At 43.7% G+C, this 19,293-nt stretch overlaps 1 protein-coding gene across 6 annotated transcripts in view; it reads right to left on the bottom strand.

Annotated features, from left to right (window-relative positions):
* The window catches only part of amotl1 (angiomotin like 1), a 187,524-nt gene that overhangs the window by 84,012 nt on the left and 84,219 nt on the right, over positions 1 to 19,293 (bottom strand). For all 6 annotated transcript variants that reach the window (XM_068034020.1, XM_068034019.1, XM_068034016.1 and 3 more), the window contains exon 6: positions 13,933 to 14,025. In XM_068034020.1, coding sequence (XP_067890121.1) covers positions 13,933 to 14,025 — 93 coding nt within the window. The remainder of the gene's footprint in view (positions 1 to 13,932; positions 14,026 to 19,293) is intronic.

The raw sequence follows: 19,293 nt of genomic DNA, 5'->3' as shown, positions 1-19,293 counted from the left end.
TTAAAGATGATGCCAAACCAGTATGTATCTTTATACCCAGAAAGATACCACACCCAATGATGAACCAAGTTCAAGACCAACTGTTAGAGATGACTAGAGTCATAGAGAGATACAAGCACTGAACCAGGCCCTTCGGCCCACCGAGTTTATGCTGACCAACAACCACCCATTTATACTAATCCTACATTAATCCCATATTCCCTACCACATCCACACCATTCTCCTACAGTAGGGGCAATTTACCCCTGGTAAATGGCCAATTTTACCTATCAACCTGCAAGTCTTTGGCTGTGGGAGGAAACCCACACAGGGAGAAATTGCAAACTCCGCACAGGCAGTACCCAGAACTGAACCCGGGTAGTTGGAGCTGTGAGGCCACAGTGCTAACCACTGCGCCACCCCACTAGGATAGGAGTTTTTTTTCCTGTTATGAAACCAACAGAGTGGTGTTCGTCGATGGTTCTAGTCCCAAAACAAAATGGTACTCTTCGTATCTGTGTGGATTTAACACAGCTCAACAAAGCAGAGATGGAGGAAATTCATCCAATGTCCACAGTGGATGACAGCTTGGCAAAATTGTCTCAGAGCATCATGTTTACCAAACTCGATGCCAATAGTGGGTTTTGGCACGTTCCTTTAGACGAGACCTCAAGATTACTAACCACATTTAAGACCCCATTCGGAAGGTTTTGTTTCAATCGGTTACTGTTTGAGATAACTTCTGCGCCAAAGATCTTCCAAAGGTCTATGTCTAAAATCCTAGAAGGACTCAAGGGAGTTATTTGTTATATGGATGACATGGGCGGTCGGTATAGGAACATGACCAAAGAATTCGAGCAGTTTTACAACGGCTTCAAGAAGCAGGGCTAACTCTGAACGAGAAGTGCAAATTCTCCAAGCCATCAATTTGTTTCTTGGGACACATAGTAAGCAGTAAAAGTATAATGGCAGACCCATAGAAGACATGAGCCATTACAGAATTCCTATTCCTACTTTGGTTCAATAGCTCCAAAGATTCCTTGGAATGGTGAATCAGTTAGCCAAATTTCTATCCCATTTAGCATAGGTAACAGAACCGCTAAGCCAACTTCTCAAAAAAGATCAAGCGTGGTGTTGGAGTTCACATTAAGAACATGCATTCTAGAAGATAAAAGATATGCTCATATCGCCGGATATCTTGGCACACTATAACCCTACACTACCAACAACAATAGCTGCTGACGCCTCCTCCAGCAGGTTAGGGGCAGTCTTTTTCCAGAAGCAACCTGATGGTTCTCACAGACCAATATATAACACATGTAGAGCTTTGTCAGCGTCAGAGACAAGGAATGCGATAATTGAAAAAGAACTTGCAGTCACATGGGCATGTGAGAAGTTTTCTGATTACATTGTTAGATTGAGAGCCATCATCGAGACAGACTAGAAACCTTTAGCACCTTCGTTAGATGAGGAGATCGCAAAAATGCCAAGAATCCAAAGATTTTGTTTAAGATTGATGTGATAAATGTACGAGACCATATATGTCCACATGCAAACATCCGTTGATGTGCTATCAAGAGTGATAGTAAATCATTCAACACAAAAAGTTGTGAATTTTGTGGATGAAAGAGAGTCCTATTCGCAGTGTACTGCACAAAATTGGCCAGCAAGCATACAGAAATTGCAAGATATTTGTCAAGCTCAAAAACACGATGAAAAATATATTTACGTAAAGCAATATTGAACACAAGGGTGATCACAAGAACGCCCTCGTGGGAAGACAATGAAAACTTTCAATGAATATAGAAAATACTTCACAATCATCGATGATTTGCTAGTTTATAATGAGTCTGGTCATTCCCAGTTCACTTAGATCGGATATCTTGGAACGTCTACATCAAGGCCACATGGTATTAATGAAGTGCAGAGCAAGGGCAGAATCAGTGGTGGCCAGGCATATCCAAAGACATCGAAAGTATGATCCAGAACTGCCAGATCTGTGCATTGCAAAGACCAGAACAGCATGAACCTCTGATAACTACTCAATTTCCAACGAGAACATGGGAATGTCTAGGTATGGATTTAATCATGTTCAATGGAAAGTCCTACATAATCATTGATTATTTCTCAAGATGGATAGAAGTGAGAAGGTTGTATTCAACAACAACAGAAGCAGTTATAAGAGTTCTACAAGACATCTTTACAATATAGGATATCCCTGACGAAGTACTGTCAGACAACGGACCACAGTTTGCGACAAGAATGGGATTTCAACATCTGAAGTTCAGCACCTTATCCACAGTCAAATGGTGAAGCAGAAAGAGGTGTAAGAACCATAAAGTCCTTATTGAAGGAGAATGAAGACCTTCCAACCTCACTTCTAATTTATCAATCTACACTGTTGATGTGTGGGCTATCACCTACAAAGTTACTGATGGGCAGGAAGAACGCAACTTCCTATGTTGCCTAAAAAATTGCTTCCTGGATTGGATGTCTGGGACTATGAAAGACTAAGAGACCGGGAAAACTCTTATAGAAGGTAACAAATTCAAAATTACAACACAAGATTTCGTGCCAGAGACTTACCGAAACTGAATGAAGGCCAAAGAGTATGGATACGAGACCTAGAAAAGGGTAATCCACAGAGATGAAAACTACCAGAGATCGTATGCAATATACATAACAGAAGAAAACATACATAGAAATAGGAGAAACATTATCCCTAAATGATCAGGGAGAGTTGTGAAACATCCTAACAGACTAAAATCTGTGAAATTAGAGACTTGGGAGAAGAAAGGGTAGTAGCTGAGTCAAGAATGTATATATGCTAAAGAAAATGTATGAATAAAGACTTTGGGGTGGGGAGGGGGGAGGGGTGGAGATGTAGCATAAAAAGACCTGAAAAAGTTAATGTTGGAGACAGTGAGAGCACACCTTCCCACTGTAGTGATGATGTAATAGTCACACTTCCCATCAACTGTACCACCAGCCTCACACTGCTCCACTCACCATACCCCCTTCACTAAACTACGAACAATCTATATCAATCACGACTCATACCTCACATTCATGTTTCACCTCACCCTCATACACTTAACACTGCTGAGCAATTACATGTCAGCTTTCACATACTGCCAGTCATTCAACTGTGGTAGGCACATAACCAAAACACATTGCAACACACTCACAGACACACAACCCTCACTTTTGCAAGACAAATGGCAGCTGCAGCAAACCAGAGAGGGGCGGGGATGGCTGCATGTTCTGACTCCAATGGACAAGACGGTACTGGGGATAACTGGAGTGGCGGTCACCAAGGCCATGGCCAGTGACATCGCTGAAGCCATGGAGGATGGAGTTATGTTCCTAAATTATGCACCTTCTCAAATCCCACTTCATCCTCATCCAACAATCTGTCATGATGTACAAGCTACAAATGGTGTAACTATGTGCCTTTTGCTTTTCCATCACAACTCTTCCCTCACCTAACCCTCCCTATGTGCAATTATACTTTCAGATACTCAAGAACTGATGCCTGAGGCTGAAGGCCCAGAGGGAGAGCAGATGTCGGAGGAAGAAATGCCTGATCTGACACTCGCAACCACCAGCTCTTATACTAGCACTGTAGCTACAAGAGCAGGTCAGAGGCTGGAAATGCTGCGGCAAGTAACTCATCTCCTTACTCTGCAAAGCCTGTCTACCATCTACAAGGCACAAGTCAGGAGTGTGATGGAATACTCTCCACTTGCCTGGATAAGTGCAGCACCAACAACACTCAAGAAGCTCGACCCTATCTAGGACAAAGCAGCCTGCTTAATCAGCACCCTATCCACCACCTTAAACATCCACCCTCTCTACCATTAGCACAGTGCGCCTAGAATGTGTACCATCTACAAGATGCACTGCAGCAACTTGCCCAGCCTCAGTCAACCGCACCTTCCAGACCATGACTTCTACCACCTAGAAGGACAAGGGCAGCAGAAAATAGGACCATCATCACCTACAAGATCCCCTCCAAGTCACACACCATCCTGACTTGGAACAATATCACCGTTCCTTCACTGTCACTGGATAAAAAAAACATGAAACTCCCTTCCTAACAGCACTGTGGGTGTACCTACACCAGATGGACTGCAGCGGCTCAAGAACGAGGCTCAGCACCACCTCCTCAAAGGTAATTAGGGATGGGCAACAAATGCTGGCCTTGCCAGCGACTCTCACATCCTAGGAACTAATTTTTTTTTTAACTCAGCGAATCTTAGGGGGAAGCACAGAGGTGGCATCTGTACATGGTGAGGTTATGAAATCTCTGCTTGGTGTCATATAGGCTCAAATTGCTGCCATCATGGCTACAGATCTCAGTGCTCAAAGGGGCTTGCAAGCTCTCACAGCAGTCCAGCAATCTGTCCTCCAGCACATTACTAAGATTGCTGAGGCTCCGTCCTGAGACAGTGACAATGCCTTCATAGAGCACAAACCTGCTGTCCTCTCTCAGGATTCATACACCCACCACTGTCCCTTCACCTGTGACCTGCTGTTGCCTGTTTTCCAGCTAGTCCAGACTGCTGCTGCACATGCTGAGGTGCTGCATTCTGAAAACAGGCCTTTAAAGGCCCAGTGCTGCTAAAGAATGTCCTGCAAGGTCATCTACAGTTTCCCCCACTGACTGTCAGCAGTCTTCCATCAGCCATGCTGAGGGTAGGACTGCGTAGGAGCACTAGGACATGAGAAGGCACATGTAAGACGGGCACTAAGGGAATGCACAATGATGATTAGTTCAGTTTTGTATGCATTATTGGAAGTGTTGCTGGATAAAGTTAGATAAGAAAGAAAGGAATGCATTTATATAGCACCATTCAGGACCCCAGGACATCCCAAAGTGCTTTACAGCCAAATAAATATTTTTGAAGTGCAGCCACAATTGTAATGCAGGAAACACAGCAGCCAATTTGCACATTGCAAACTCTCACAAACAGCAATGTGATAATGACCAGATAATCTGTTTTTGTGATGTTAGATGAGGGATAAATATTGGTCAGGACACCAGGGGTAACTCCCCTGCACTTCTTCGAAATAGTGCTGTGGTATCTTCTATATCCACCAGTAACAGCAAATGAGGCCTCAGTTTAACATCTCATCCAAAAGACGGCATCTCAGACAGTGCACGACTCCCTCAACACTGCACTGGAGTGTCAGCTATGATTTTTGTGCTCAAGTCCTGGAATGAGAGTTGAACCCACAACCTTATGATTCCGAAGTGAGAGTGGTACCAACGGAACCATAGCTGACATTCTGTGAAATGGTTCTTTTGTGGTGGCTTTTATTTCAGGATTGTGGCCAAAAGGATGTTGTGATGGTCTGTAAGAGAGGGAATGGTACCTCTGGCAAGTACTAGAAGGCTCCTCCTGATCATTCCAGGCTGCAGAACTACTACTTCAGCACCCGATAGTCTGCTCGATGATCCTCATTGCAGGATGGCTCTCATTATCGCAGCACAGGCCACATGTGCTGAGGCTGTAGAGGGGAGTCATCAGCCAGGTGCAAAGTGGACAATCCTTGTTGCTGAGCAGCCACCCGCCGGTTTGACATGGTGGCTAAAGATTACTGGAACTGCAGACTGGTGCAGGAAAGCACCATGACTGCTGCCAGGATAGCAGGCATTTACCAGCATGATGCTCTGGTTGTGGTTGCACACCAACTGCATGTTCAGTGAGTGGTACCTCTTGCAGTTTCAGAATATCTCCCCATTGAGATGCAGCCTGCAAGGCATGTAGTCAATGGCTCCCTGCACCATGGGGAAGTCCGCTATCCCAGTAAAACTATGTGCTCACTTCCCCTGCCTCTCTCTGAAGTCCCGTCTTCTGGCATACAGAGCCTCTGTGATTTTCCAGATGCAGTGATATATTTGCAATGTCACCTGTTCCAGCCCGAAAGGAGCCACTGGTGCAAAATGTGAGGGCCACGGTCACCTTGACAGCCACTCGGAGCGCCATCCTCACCGTGCTCAGAGGCTGCAAGTCAGGTTGCAAGATCTGGCACAGTTCAGTGACCAGTGAGGTACAGCTGCTGAACACACTACTCCTGGCTTCACTGAAGGTAAATGTTCTCCCTGAAAACCATGGGTGGGAAAGACCTCTTGCCAAAAGCCCTTCTCCTCTCTTTGTGCACAGCTAGTATGCTCTGCTGCTTCTGTTCCATCTCCCTTAATTTCTGCAGCTGGAGGGGAACTGTAACTATAGCCTTCATGACTGGGAGCAAGCGATGTACTTGGAGGCTTTTCAAAAACACACAAAACCTTCACAACGTCCAACATTACTCCCTGCTGACTTAACCAACTTTTCACAATTTCTCCAACAAACCAGTACTTCCACTAACTCTGCAACAGCATGTGGTTAGTCAGAAGCAAATAACCTGCAAGTTGGATGACAATGCTTTGAAATAGCACTAGTCGGAAGCCTATCATGCAGCTGAATACATGTTCAGCTGTGCATTATTAAAGAGAGGGCAATAATTAGACCTGTGAGGTTCAAAATGACAGGTCAGGCATTGGAGGCTGACTGACACCATGATCTGCCTAATCTGCATACTTCCAGCGCACACATGTAATACCTGACCACCCCCCGAACATGGCGATCAGTGTGTGGTCAGGTGCACGACCTGCCCCGGACATTTTTCACTTCAACCAGCTCGAATAGTGCCATCACCACCAGCGCTATGGAACGGAATTTTGCAGTCACAATATTTTAATAATGGGGATTTCTTTGTAGTGGTTGTGAATTTTTATACAAAATTATTTTTTTTTGACTGCATAAAATGACAGCACTATTCCCAGCCAGAATGGAGATGATTAGTTAATTCTCCCGTCAATCATGTCTGGAGCCTGCACTTAGAACATAGCTACCCGACCAGAACCAACAACATGTGTCGGGTTGGGGTCGAGTCGGGTCTCTCTTCCGGGTCCGGCATTCGGGCTCGGGTCGGGTCGGGTCGGGTCGGCTGCCTTTTGGTCAGGGAGGCAGAAGCTTCCAGATTTGAACAGCCAGGACGTCAAGGCAGGAAACGTGCATCCGGACTCCACACTAGTCTGCAGTGAACAATTCCATCCAAGGTAGAGCACAACCTCTTTAATATAATCAATTTAATTCCGGTGGTCAGGTCAGGTCGGGCACGGGAAAAGAAATCAAAGGACTCCGTCCTGGGTCAGGCTCAGGTTGGATGTGTTCCTGTCGGGCTCGGGTCGGGTTTCAATTGCAGACCTGAGCAGGCCTTTACCTGCACTGTTATAAGTGACTAGGATAGATTTTGCATATAATTTGTACGTAGCTATCCTCCACGCACTGCATTTTGCTGGAGTTTGTAGAGATCTTTTAAAATAGACTCTATAGACTGTTTGTGTTGCAGTGTGCTGTTTAAATAGGCACTTTGTGGTGAATCCTGCTGTTAGTCCCGCCCTGCCTCCAACACATTGGCTGACAGTGGTGTCAACAGACATTCCAGTTCCTTTCCTACAATATGGTGCCTCAGTGCAAAAGTCAAACCTCTGCTCCCCTATTAATACCAATTTGCCACCAATCAGAAAAGGAAACTGCACTGAAATTATATTTTTACTCCTTAATAGCTCACTTGGTTTTGCATAAACTGACCTCGGGTAGGAGTGGTGATGAGGGTCTCTGGACTGAGAAGGGAGAAGTTCAGTCAGATATCCTTTTCCCGATCTCTAACTAATAACCTCTGTACTGGAAAGTGAGTATGTTGTGAGCAGGTAAGGAAAGGAATGGATTAAACTATGATTGTCCCACAGTCAAACAAATTACCAACATTCACCATCGAACCTGACACACAGGGAATGGCCACTTAGGTGAGGTGCTGGGGGGCTGCATTGAAAATTCGACTTCACCTGTTGGTTTTCATTCTGCTAGAATTACAGATGTGATGCAAAAAAGTTTAAAAGCTGAATCAATACAAAGACATCAAACCAAAAGTACAAATGACTATTCAGTCGAACGAACAGAAATTGCAGCAACAGATGGCACCATTATTGATACAATAAATTAATGAACTGATGTGTGACTTGATGGCTTTTATGCGATTGGATTGAAGCAGATTACATTAATTTAGTTAAACTGAACCAGAGAGTTGAACTTCTCTTCCATGAATCTCAATGGTTTGTTCTATATTCGATGTAAATATTCACAAACTAAGTTGCAACTTCATGCCTTCTGATCAGTTGCTTTTGCCCCACTTGCCTCATTCATTGTAAGCACCCTGAGGCACTTCCTACATCCCTATAAAAGTTCTTTAACTGACAAAAGGAAATCCCCAAACCCAAATCTGAATTTGCTCACATTTCAATTCAGCCTTCTGATGCACCCTTGTTTCCATAAAGGAAACAGGTTCAGAGAGAGGCCAACAGACGGGGTAGGAAAACAGACCTGGCATGCTGCCAAACCAGAGCATCTTCAAACAGCAATGATTGGCATTTTTCGTAGTCCAGGTTAGAGTGTGATGGTTGAAGCTCACTATGTGCTCTGTTTATTTAAAGTATGCAAAACTCCTGGCATGGGTAATCAACGAGAAACTGTAGATCTTTAACCGGCAATGCAGCTGCTGTTGACATGCCCAACATGTGCTCCATCCAAACTTAATTCAAGGGAATGTGCTAATATAGAATCGGACACACTATTTCTGCCCCTTTAGTTATGGAAATGAAGCTGCTATCACATGTTGCAAGATTCTCATTTTACTCAACATATTCAGGCCAAATGGTGGACTTGTTAGGATTCAAGAGTTCTAAATGTTTGATTAATAAATTCCAACTCTGGCAGCTTAAGAAAAAAAAAACAGGTTAGAATTAAAGAAAAATATTAATTTGACATGGTTGCATCTGGTTTATTTTTATACTGTCTTGATCACATATGTGATATTACATCATGGTCTATGTTCAGTTCAAGGTGTAAACTGAGTCCAGGCTACAGACCATAATGTAGTGTCATTTATTTTTAATTAGTTGCCGTCAACACCACAGCTTCCTTTCAATGTAGAATATTTTTATGCAAAGTTTCTCCTCCTGACACTTTGTATCATGTTTCTGATCACTTGACATCAGAAAAAAATCTAATAGCGAGCAATCCATGTTGAGAAACAAAAGATAGTGCAGATTTTTGGAAAACATAAAAAAAAAAATTCTGAACAGTATACTGTCGGTGCAAAGCAATCCTTACAGTTTTTTTTGTTTACCAAGAATGTCGCTGTGCCAAACGTTAAAATTTTTTAGACAGAAACTAGTGGTATTACCACAACTAATCAAGGATATTTATATCAGGTGTTTACTGCTCCATGCCTTAAGCATATGTTATCACTTACAGAAGAAAATTCTTACTGTTCCCTAATAATATTATAATGATTGTAACACGTGGTTAATTTTTGATATGGATGGTTACACAATCAAAACTATAAATGGAATGACCCAAACTGGTTATTCAATTTTCAAAGAAGGGGCGGTACTGGACCTAATCTTAGGGAATGAAGCCAGACAAGTGGTAGAAGTGTCAGTGGGGGAGCATTTTGGGGATAGTAACCATAACTCGGTAAGATTTAAGGTAGTTATGGAAAAGGACAAAGATGGATTGGAAATAAAAGGTACTGAAATGGGAGAAGCTCTATTTCAATATGATAAAACAGGATCTGGCCAAAGTGGACTGGGAGCAGCTACTTGTAGGAAAGTCTACATCAGACCAGTGGGAGTCATTCAAAAAGGAATGAGTGAGGACTCAGGGCCAACATGTTCCCATAAAGGTGAAGGGTAGACCAATAGGTCCAGAGAACCCTGAATGTCAAAGGATATAGAGGATTGGATAAGGAAAACAAAAAGGAAGCTTGTGGCAGATTCAGAGGGCTGAAAACAGCGGAGTCCCTGGAGGAGTATAGAACGTGTAGCGAGGGTGCTTAAAAAAGTAATTAGGAGAGCGAAGAGGGGACATGAAAAAACACTGGCGGGCAAGATAAAGGAAAATCCCAAGCTGTTTTATAAGTATATTAAGGGCAAGAGGATAACCAGGGAAGGAGTAGGGCCCATTAAGGACCAAAGTGGCAATCTGTGTGTGGAGCCAGAGGACGTAGGTGAGGTTTTAAATGATTAATTTTCATCTGTGTTCACTATGGAGAAGGACGATGTGGATAGAGAGATCAGGGAGGAGGACTGTGATATACTTGAACAAATTAGCACTGAAAGGGAGGAGGGAATAGCGGTTTTAGCGGGCTTAACAGTGGATAAATCCCCACGCCCAGATGAGATGTACCCCAGGCTGCTATGTGAGGCAACGGAGGAAATTTCAGGGGTTCTGACACAAATTTTCAAATCCTCTCTGGTCACAGGAGAAGTGCCAAGGGATTGGAGGACAGCGAATGTGGTACCATTATTCAAAAAGGGTAGTAGGGATAAACCAGGTAATTACAGGCCAGTGAGTCTAACATCAGTGGTAGGGAAAATATTGGAAAAGATTCTGAGGGACAGGATTAATCTCCACTTGGAGAGGCAGGGAGTAATCAAGGATAGTCAGCATAGCTTTGTCAGGGGGAGATCATGTCTAACCAATTTGATTGAATTTTTCGAAGAGGTGACTAGGTGTGTAGATGAGGGTTAAGCAGTTGATGTAGACTACATGAACTTCGGTAAGGCTTTTAATAAGGTCCCGCATGGGAAATTGGTCAAGAAGGTAAGAGCCCATGGGATCCAGGCCAATTTGGCAAATTGGATCCAAAATTGGCTTAGTGGCAGGAGGCAGAGGATGATGGTCAAGGGTAGTTTTTGCGATTGGAAGCCTGTGACCAGTGGTGTACCGCAGGGATCGGTGCTGGGACCCTTGCTATTTGTAGTGTAATTTAATGATTTAGACGTTAAAAAAGGTCTGATCAGTAAGTTCGCAGATGACACGAAAATTGGTGGTGTCGTAAATAGTGAGGAGGATAGCCTCAGATTATAGGATGATATAGATGGGCTGGTAAGATGGGCGGAGCAGTGGAAAATGGAATTTAATCCTGAGAAGTGTGAGGTGATGCATTTTGGGAGGATTAACAAGGCAAGGGAATATACAATGGATGGTAGGACCCTTGGAAGTACAGGTCAGAGGGACCTTGGTGTACTTGTCCATAGATCACTGAAAGCAGCAGCACAGGTAGATAAGGTGGTTAGGAAGGCATATGGGATACTTACCTTTATTAACTGAGGCATAGAATATAAGAGCAGGGAGGTTATGATGGAGCTGTATTAAACGCTAGTTAGACCACAGCTGCAGTACTGTGTACAGTTCTGGTCGCCACACTATAGGAAGGATGTGATTGCACTGGAGCGGGTGCAGAGGAGATTCACCAGGATGTTGCCTGGGCTGGAGCTATGAAGAGAGACTGGATAAGCTAGGGTTGTTTTCCTTAGAGCAGAGAAAGCTGAGGAGGGACCTGATTGAGGTATACAAAATTATAGGGTAGATAGGAAGAAACTTTTTCCCTTAGCAGAGGTGTCAATAACGAGGGGGCATAGATTTAAGGTAAGGGGCAGGAGGTTTAGAGGGGATTTGAGGAAAAAAAATTTCACCCAGAAGGTGGTTGGAATCTGGAATACACTGCCTGCAGGGGTGGTAGAGACAGGAACCCTCACAACATTTAAGAAGTATTTAGCTGAGCACTTGAAACACCATAGCATACAAGACTACGGGCCAAGTGCTGTAAAATGGAATTAGAATAGATAGGCTTGATGGCCGGTGCGAACATGGTGGGCCGAAGGGCCTGTTTCTGTGCTGTAAACCTCTATGACTCTATTGTTTTTTTTCAGGTTTTTTTTCAGGTTTGCACTTGCTGCTGTTCAATATTCAGTGTATTCACACCTAATCTGTACTAATGCTTTGTCTTTCAACACACCATTAACATATTGTTTGCCTTTGCTCCGTGACCTTTTGGTCAGCTATGTGGCCTGGTCCAATCTGCACCTTCTCCTTCGTTATCTCTTGCCCCACCCCCACCTCACTTGCTTATAATCTGTGACTTTTCTAATATTTGTCAGTTCCGAAGAAGGGTCACTGACCCGAAATGTTAACTCTGCTTCTCTTTCCACAGATGCTGCCAGACCTGCTGAGTGATTCCAGCATTTCTTGTTTTTGTTTCAGATTTCCAGCATCCGCAGTATTTTGCTTTTATATCTATGACTCTATTACTTGAACATGGGTTCAGATGCACTTTCCCGCTTAAAAAATAAACATTGCTGTGTACAGCTGAAGGCACGGTCCAAAAGGCATACAAATTGGGCTAAAGTTTCCTCCCTTTTACTGCCCATTTTTGGCAAGTAGCACAGTGAGCCGGATTGGGAAATTGGCCAGGAAGTAGCTCTGCTGGCACCCTTGTTCTTTCCACTTCTGGGATATTCCTCTGAAAACAATGGAGGATGTAGAATATGTCTACTCATACTTAGGCAGTTAGGAATATATTACATGCTGTAAGGTGCTGTATAATTTCAATTCTTTCTTTTTTCCTACACTTTATCTTTGTTGGTTTGAGAGAATGAAGGGTTAGAAGTTTAGAGGAATAAAATATGTACAATATGATTAGCACTTTTAAAAGCCAAGGATAAAATGGCTACAAGTCACTGTAGAAATCGCTGAAGCATCAAATTACTCTTTCTTCGATGTAATTTCATATTTTGTAAAGGAAAACACTGCAGTTGGTCACATTCATAAGAAACCCATCAGAGCTTGTAAATCAATTAGAAGTCAAGCTGGTTACAGCCCTAAAAAGGAAATAAGGGATATGCATTCTCTGAAGAGCTTCAAATGAGCTTAGATAAAAACCCTCCTTACAATAAATACAATACAGGTTTCCTTTTGAAGTTTCTGGAATAGTCCGCCCCCCCGCCCCCGTTTTAAAAAATATATATATTTGTTGCTTTATTACTTTTATCTTCCTACAGGTGCTGCTCAGAGATAGACCAATGTTTCTTGCTGAAAAGGAATGAAGCCATCGTCTAAGGACATCCGTCAATATTGCATTGGGATTGACCAAGAAAAGTTTCTTTTCATTATGCCAATTCCAAGCTAAATAGGCAGGCCACTTGCCTAATACCTTAGCTGAAAACTGAAAATACTTGCTGTTGGCCTGGGTGAGGGGCAGTTCTGGGGCTGGTTGTGTCGAAGCTTGCTTTCCCTAGTTCCAAAATTTCACAGACTATCTCTAGTCTCTTGGGTCCTAAATATCTCGGCTGAAAAACATTGTGCTTCCATCCAAATCATATGCACCAGATAACTGTCTAGTCAGTTAACTATTCTCTACATAATGCAGACTGCAAAAATTGGCATTGCATTAGAATTGTTTATGCTGCCCAAACTGATCCAAGTTAAATAACTTGGTGATTTGACAACCTGCAGGGACTATACAAATATTAGATCAAAATAAATTCAGAAGAATTTAAAGTCCCTCCATTCCAACTAGAAAATTAAAAGAGAGACATTCAGATATAAAAAGAGCCTTAAAGGAGAAGAAAAATGCTGTGAGAGCAAGGAAAATAGAAGGCATTCGAATCTGAGAGGGCAGGAAAAAATGCCTCTGGAAATGCGCTGACTAAATAGCAACATTTTACTTTTTGTTCAGAGAGATGCTGAATTACATCTCCTTTCTCACAGTATTGCAGTGAAACAAACAGATCAGCCTCTCCATTTGACCCTTACATATCGTTACAAATGGAAAGGAAACCAATAAGAATTATAATTTGCACTAATTCACCTTTTAAAAAAAAACAGACACCTTGGGGATTTAAGTCCATCACACCAAAGACCAGTGAAAGCAAATTTTCACCATTTTTAATTTCATTTTTTATCATAATGCACATTCACACTCCCACCCCTCCACCCCCACCTGCCCCTTTCTCATATCATAAAGCTTATTCTAGGAATTATACTCAGAAGTACTCACTCTGTGTTGTATAATGGCCCTCTGTTATCATGTTATCTTCATTACCATCATATTCTTTGCTGGCCAGCTGCTTGTTGGCAGTCTCCAAGCGATCTACATAGAAATAGGAAATCCTTTTTGTTCAACTATGTTAAAATATCATTTATGCCAAGATGTTGCATAATAAGCTGACCTCGGGAAACTAAATTCATTCTCTTTTACACAGTGGCTCTACCTGCATTAAATTTCAAATAGTCCTGTCACAGTGATTGTGAATGGTGCTTTCAGAATTCAACTTCCAATAAAAGTGACTAAAGGTTTTCAAGCCAGCCTCAAATTTCAGACAACTCCTCATTAATGTTTTACCCAGAGATCTGGAGTCCTGTTTCCATCCCCACCTACAGTTGTGCACTGCTGACCACACATTTTAAAGAAAGACTTGCATTTACATAGAATGTTTCACAACTTCAGGATGTCTCCAAGAGCTTTAGAGCTAATTAAGTACTTCAGAAGTGCAGACACTGTTGTAATATTGGAAATGTGGCAGTCAACTTACACAAAGCAAGCTTCCCCACACAGCAATGCGATAATAACCAGATAATCTGTTTTAGTTGGTGTTGATTGAGGGATGACTGTTAGCCAAGACACCAGGAGAGCGCTCTTGCTCTTCTTCGAAAAATGCCCTGGAATCTTTTATGCTCACCTGACAGGGCAGGCGGGGCCTCAGTTTATCATCATCTCATCTGAAAGATGGAACCTCAGACTGCACCGAAGTACCAGCCGAGATTATGTGCTCAAATCTCTGAAGTGGGACATGAACCCACAACCTTCTGATTCAGAGGCAAGAGTGCTAGCACTGTGTCATAGCATGTGAAATACATGGAAGAGAACACTCAATATAAAATTAGCCTCTTAGACTGCAGGAAATACCCCGGCCAGCCTAACACAAAGCAGATGCAACAGTGGCGCAGTGGTTAGCACCGCAGCCTCACAGCTCCAGCGACCCGGGTTCAATTCTGGGTACTGCCTGTGTGGAGTTTGCAAGTTCTCCCTGTGTCTGCGTGGGTTTGCTCCGGTTTCCTCCCACATGCCAAAGACTTGCAGTTGATAGGTAAATTGGCCATTATAAATTGTCCCTAGTATAGGTAGGTGGTAGGGAAATATAGGGACAGGTGGGGATGTGGTAGGAATATGGAATTAGTGTAGGATTAGTATAAATGGGTGGTTGACGGTCGGCACAGACTCGGTGGGCCGAAGGGCCTGTTTCAGTGCTGTATCTCTAAACTAAATTAAAATATAGTTTGGTATCTAATCTGTCACATCCCCTGGGGTGTCCACTAAGATTTAATAAAGGTGGCATTTAAAACTAAAATCTGTTTAGTCATGTTGTCTGGGTACAAAAGGAACTACTTGCTCATATTTGATCAGAGGTTGGAGAGTATTCTAGTATCAACAGCTATATGTTGTAGTATCCTGATTAAATTATGTACGCATCTGTCATAGTTGAAGAGTTAACCAGAAGCTGTGTTTGTGATGGAGGTTATGACAGGACAGGTTGCCTAGAAGGTGGAGATGCTAACTTCTGGTCTTCCAGCTTCTCGCAAAAGTAAATGGGACAGATTTTCTTGCGTTGCAATGGCAGTGGATCTTCTGCAGGGGGGAGAAAACGCAAAAAGGCTGAGGTGGGGTCCCCCACCTTTTCGGCCTGATGCACAGAACCCTGCTGCCTCCACAACATCCCGAACATTGCTTGCACCAGGAGGAAGCATGGCAGTGAATGGTACTAGGCACACATGGTATAGTTCTCAATTAAGATTACAGCATAAAAAAAAGTTTGCATTTATCCAATACCTTTCAGGGCCTCAGGACATCCCAAAGTGCTTTACAGTCAATGAAGTACTGTTGAAGTGTAGTCACTGTTTGTGGGGCGGGAGAGGGGATAGCGCTAAAGTGTGTGCAGGTACTGTACTTCACAAGGTTTGGAAGTTGTTTTGCTTAAGTAGCATGAATGGTGGCTACGTGCATCAAGATGAGATTGCTAGGTTTCGGCAACAATGCATCCGAGAGATGATGGTGGCAGATTTGTGACGGGAAAGGGCAAGATGTATGCAGGACAATTTCATCCTCTTCTTCCTTCTCCAGGAATCAGAAATGAAGAAGTAAAATTGAGAGGTATGACAACGCCACATACACCATCCCCTCACATCCATCCTGACTGGGTGAATGTGAAGCTTTTATATTCACAAGAAACCTCAAGAATCATACCCATGTCTCTTTCTACCATATCACCATATATTCTCTCAGTGTCTGACTCAAGTGGAGAGTGTTAAAGGATGAGTGACAAAAGCTAACCTGCACCTGAAAACAATATCTCCATAGTATGGATAGAGGCAACTAGGTGAAAACACACACAGTTTCCAATAAAATTCAATTTTCAGTGTTTTTTCTCCTTGTAACAAAATTCAGCATCGAAAAATGGACATAGGAGAAAGGCACAGCCACCATTAGGGAGACAGAAAGGAGAGGCAGTGAGAGATAGAGTCATAGGACTGAATTTTATTAGTGTGCCGTGAACTCGGTGGCCTTCTGACACGGAAGTGCCGCCACCGAGCCCCCATGATACTACATGCAGGAGCTCATTGATGAAGTGGGGGGGGGGGGGGCACCGTGTCCCTGGCAACTGCATCCAGTGCCACCGTGCAGGCGCCATTTTTAAAGGGCTTCAAGCCCTTCAGTTACATTTTAATATTTAAAGGTCCCAATCTCCGGGAAATAAAAATAAAATTTTATTTCAACTCTAAATCCTGTCTCCCACCTCTCATTGGGTAATTTATATATAAATTGCCCTCTCCCCCCATAATAAACTTTTATTGATATCCAAAACTCCACCCCCCCCCCCCGAAATTTGTTCCCTTGACCCTCAACCCCTTCCCACCATGCCCACAGCCAATAAAAATTGTTTTCCCTGCTCCCCCACCCCTCCTATCCTGAAACTTTTATTCCTCGCTCCTCCCCACCAGGTTCTCGCCTTGGAACTCTGTATGCAGTTCCAAAGGCGCGCGAGGCACGATCGGCGGCCGTAAAATCGGCGTGGGACGGTTGCTGCCAACAGGTAAGTTCATTTACATCTCATTTTTATTAATTTAAGTATTTAGATGAAGGCCTTGCCACCAAGCATGGGGGGGCCGCACCAAGGTCCCCCGGCCATCGGTAATATGCTTCGGGCCCTTCTCGATGTTGGAGGTCGAAGCGGGCTTCTCCCCACAGAATTTTACTGCCCCCCGTCCCCGCCGTGACTCATGCCGTTGAGGGGCTGGTAAAATTCAGCCCCAAGAGTCATTTACGGCACAGAAGTAGGCCATTCAGCCCAAAGTCCATGCCAACTCTCCACAGAGCTATGCAGTCAGTCCCACTCCCCAGCTCGTTCCCCGCAGCCCTGCAAGTCTATTTCTCTCAGGTGGATATCCAACTTCCTCTTGAAGTCATTGATCATCTCCACTTCCACCACACTTGTGGGCAGTGAGTTCCAGGTCATTACCACTGGGTAAAAAGATGCTTCCTTATATTCTCCCTGCATCCTTTGCCCAAAGCTTTCAATCGGTGTCCCCAAGTCCTTATACCATTTGTTAATGGGGACAATTTTTCCTGGTCTAACTTATCTAAGCCTATAATAATCTTGTACACTTCTATTAAATCTCCCCTCAATCTCCTTTGTTCGAAGGAGAGCAAACCCAGCTTTTCCAACCAAACCTTGAAAAAAATCCCGTCCCTGGAACCATTCTGGTAAATCTCCTCTGTACCCTCTCAAGGGCCCTCACGTCCTTCCTAAGGTGTGGTGACCAGAACTGGAAATAATACTCCAGTTGCGGCCTAACCAGTGCTTAAAATAGGTTCAGAATAACAGGGAAAATAGGATGCAGCGAGTAACTCACCTCCTGACTCCCCAAAGCCTGTCCACCATCTACAAGGCACAAGTCAGGAGTGTGATGGAATACTCCCCACTTGCCTGGATGGATGCAGCTCCAACAACACTCAAGAAGCTCAGCACCATCCAAGACAAAGCAACCAGCTTGATTGTTTGTGGATGGGGTGCCAGTCACTCCCTCTACCACCAATGCACAGTGGCAGCAGTGTGTACCATCTACAAGATGCACTGCAGCAACGCACCAAGGCTCCTTAGACAGCACCTTCCAAATCCACAACCTCTACCACCTAGAAGGGCAACAGCTGCATGGGAACACCACCACCTGCAAGTTCCCCTCCAAGTCACACACTTGGAACTGTATCGCTGTTCCTTCACTGTCACTGGGTCAAAATCCTGGAACTCCCTTCTTAACAGCACTGTGGGTGTACCTACCCCAAATGGACTGCAGCGGTTCAAGAAGGCAGCTCACCACCACCTTCTCAAGGGCAATTAGGGATGGGCAATAAATGCTGGCCTAGCTAGAGACGCCCACATCCCATGAATGAATAAAAAAATTTGTTAGCAAGTGAATACAGGTAGGTAAAGGCAGGTGAGATAGTAACATACAGTGGACTGGTGCACTTTTGAGGCATTCAAAGCTTATAGCTGAATCTATTATTGAGCTGGCACATCATCAAAGTGAGATGCAAGAGTCAAGCCTTCTAAAAGTAATTTCCTTTCTTTACCCAACAAGGGGGATCTCTTGAAGATGATGTGGGTTCAGAAGAGAAGTCTGACACATCAAGTTCAATAACTCCTGTCCCAGCCTCATAAGATCTGTCATGCTATGCATTCAAGCAGCAACCCATATGCACCATTTCTATTTAATATAGAATGTTAAAAATTTACAGCATGGAAGGAGGCCATTCTATCCAAGCAATTTTTAAATGTGACGTGTGTTACTGCTTCTGCCACCCTTTCAGGCTGTGAGTTCCAGATCCCCAACACCCTCTGGGTTAAAAAAAATTCCCCTTGAATCCCTCTAAACCTCCTACCTCTTAGTCTAAATCTATGCCCCTGGCTATGGATCCCTCAACCAAGGGGATTAGGGCCTTCCTATCCACTCTATCTAGATCCCTCATAATTTTATATACTTCAATTAGGTCTCCGCTCAGCCTCATCTGTTGCAAAGAAAACAACCCTAGCCTCTCCAATCTTTCCTCATAATTAAAGTTTTCCAGTCCAGGCAACATCTTTGTAAATCTCCTCTGTACCCTCTCTAGTGCAATCACATCTTTCCTATAGTGCAGTGACCAGAACTACACACAGTACTCCAGCTGTGACCTAACTAGTATTTTATACGGTTCCAGCAGAACCTCCCTGCTCTTATATTTTATGCCTCAGCTAATAAAGACAAGTACCCTGTATGCCATCTTAACTACCTTATTTACCCGTCCAGCTGCCTTCAGGGATCTGTG

The sequence above is a fragment of the Heterodontus francisci genome, chromosome 6 (assembly GCF_036365525.1).
Source record: "Heterodontus francisci isolate sHetFra1 chromosome 6, sHetFra1.hap1, whole genome shotgun sequence".
In the NCBI taxonomy this organism is placed as follows: Eukaryota; Metazoa; Chordata; class Chondrichthyes; order Heterodontiformes; family Heterodontidae; genus Heterodontus; species Heterodontus francisci.
This window is presented reverse-complemented; position numbering and strand designations above follow the sequence as displayed.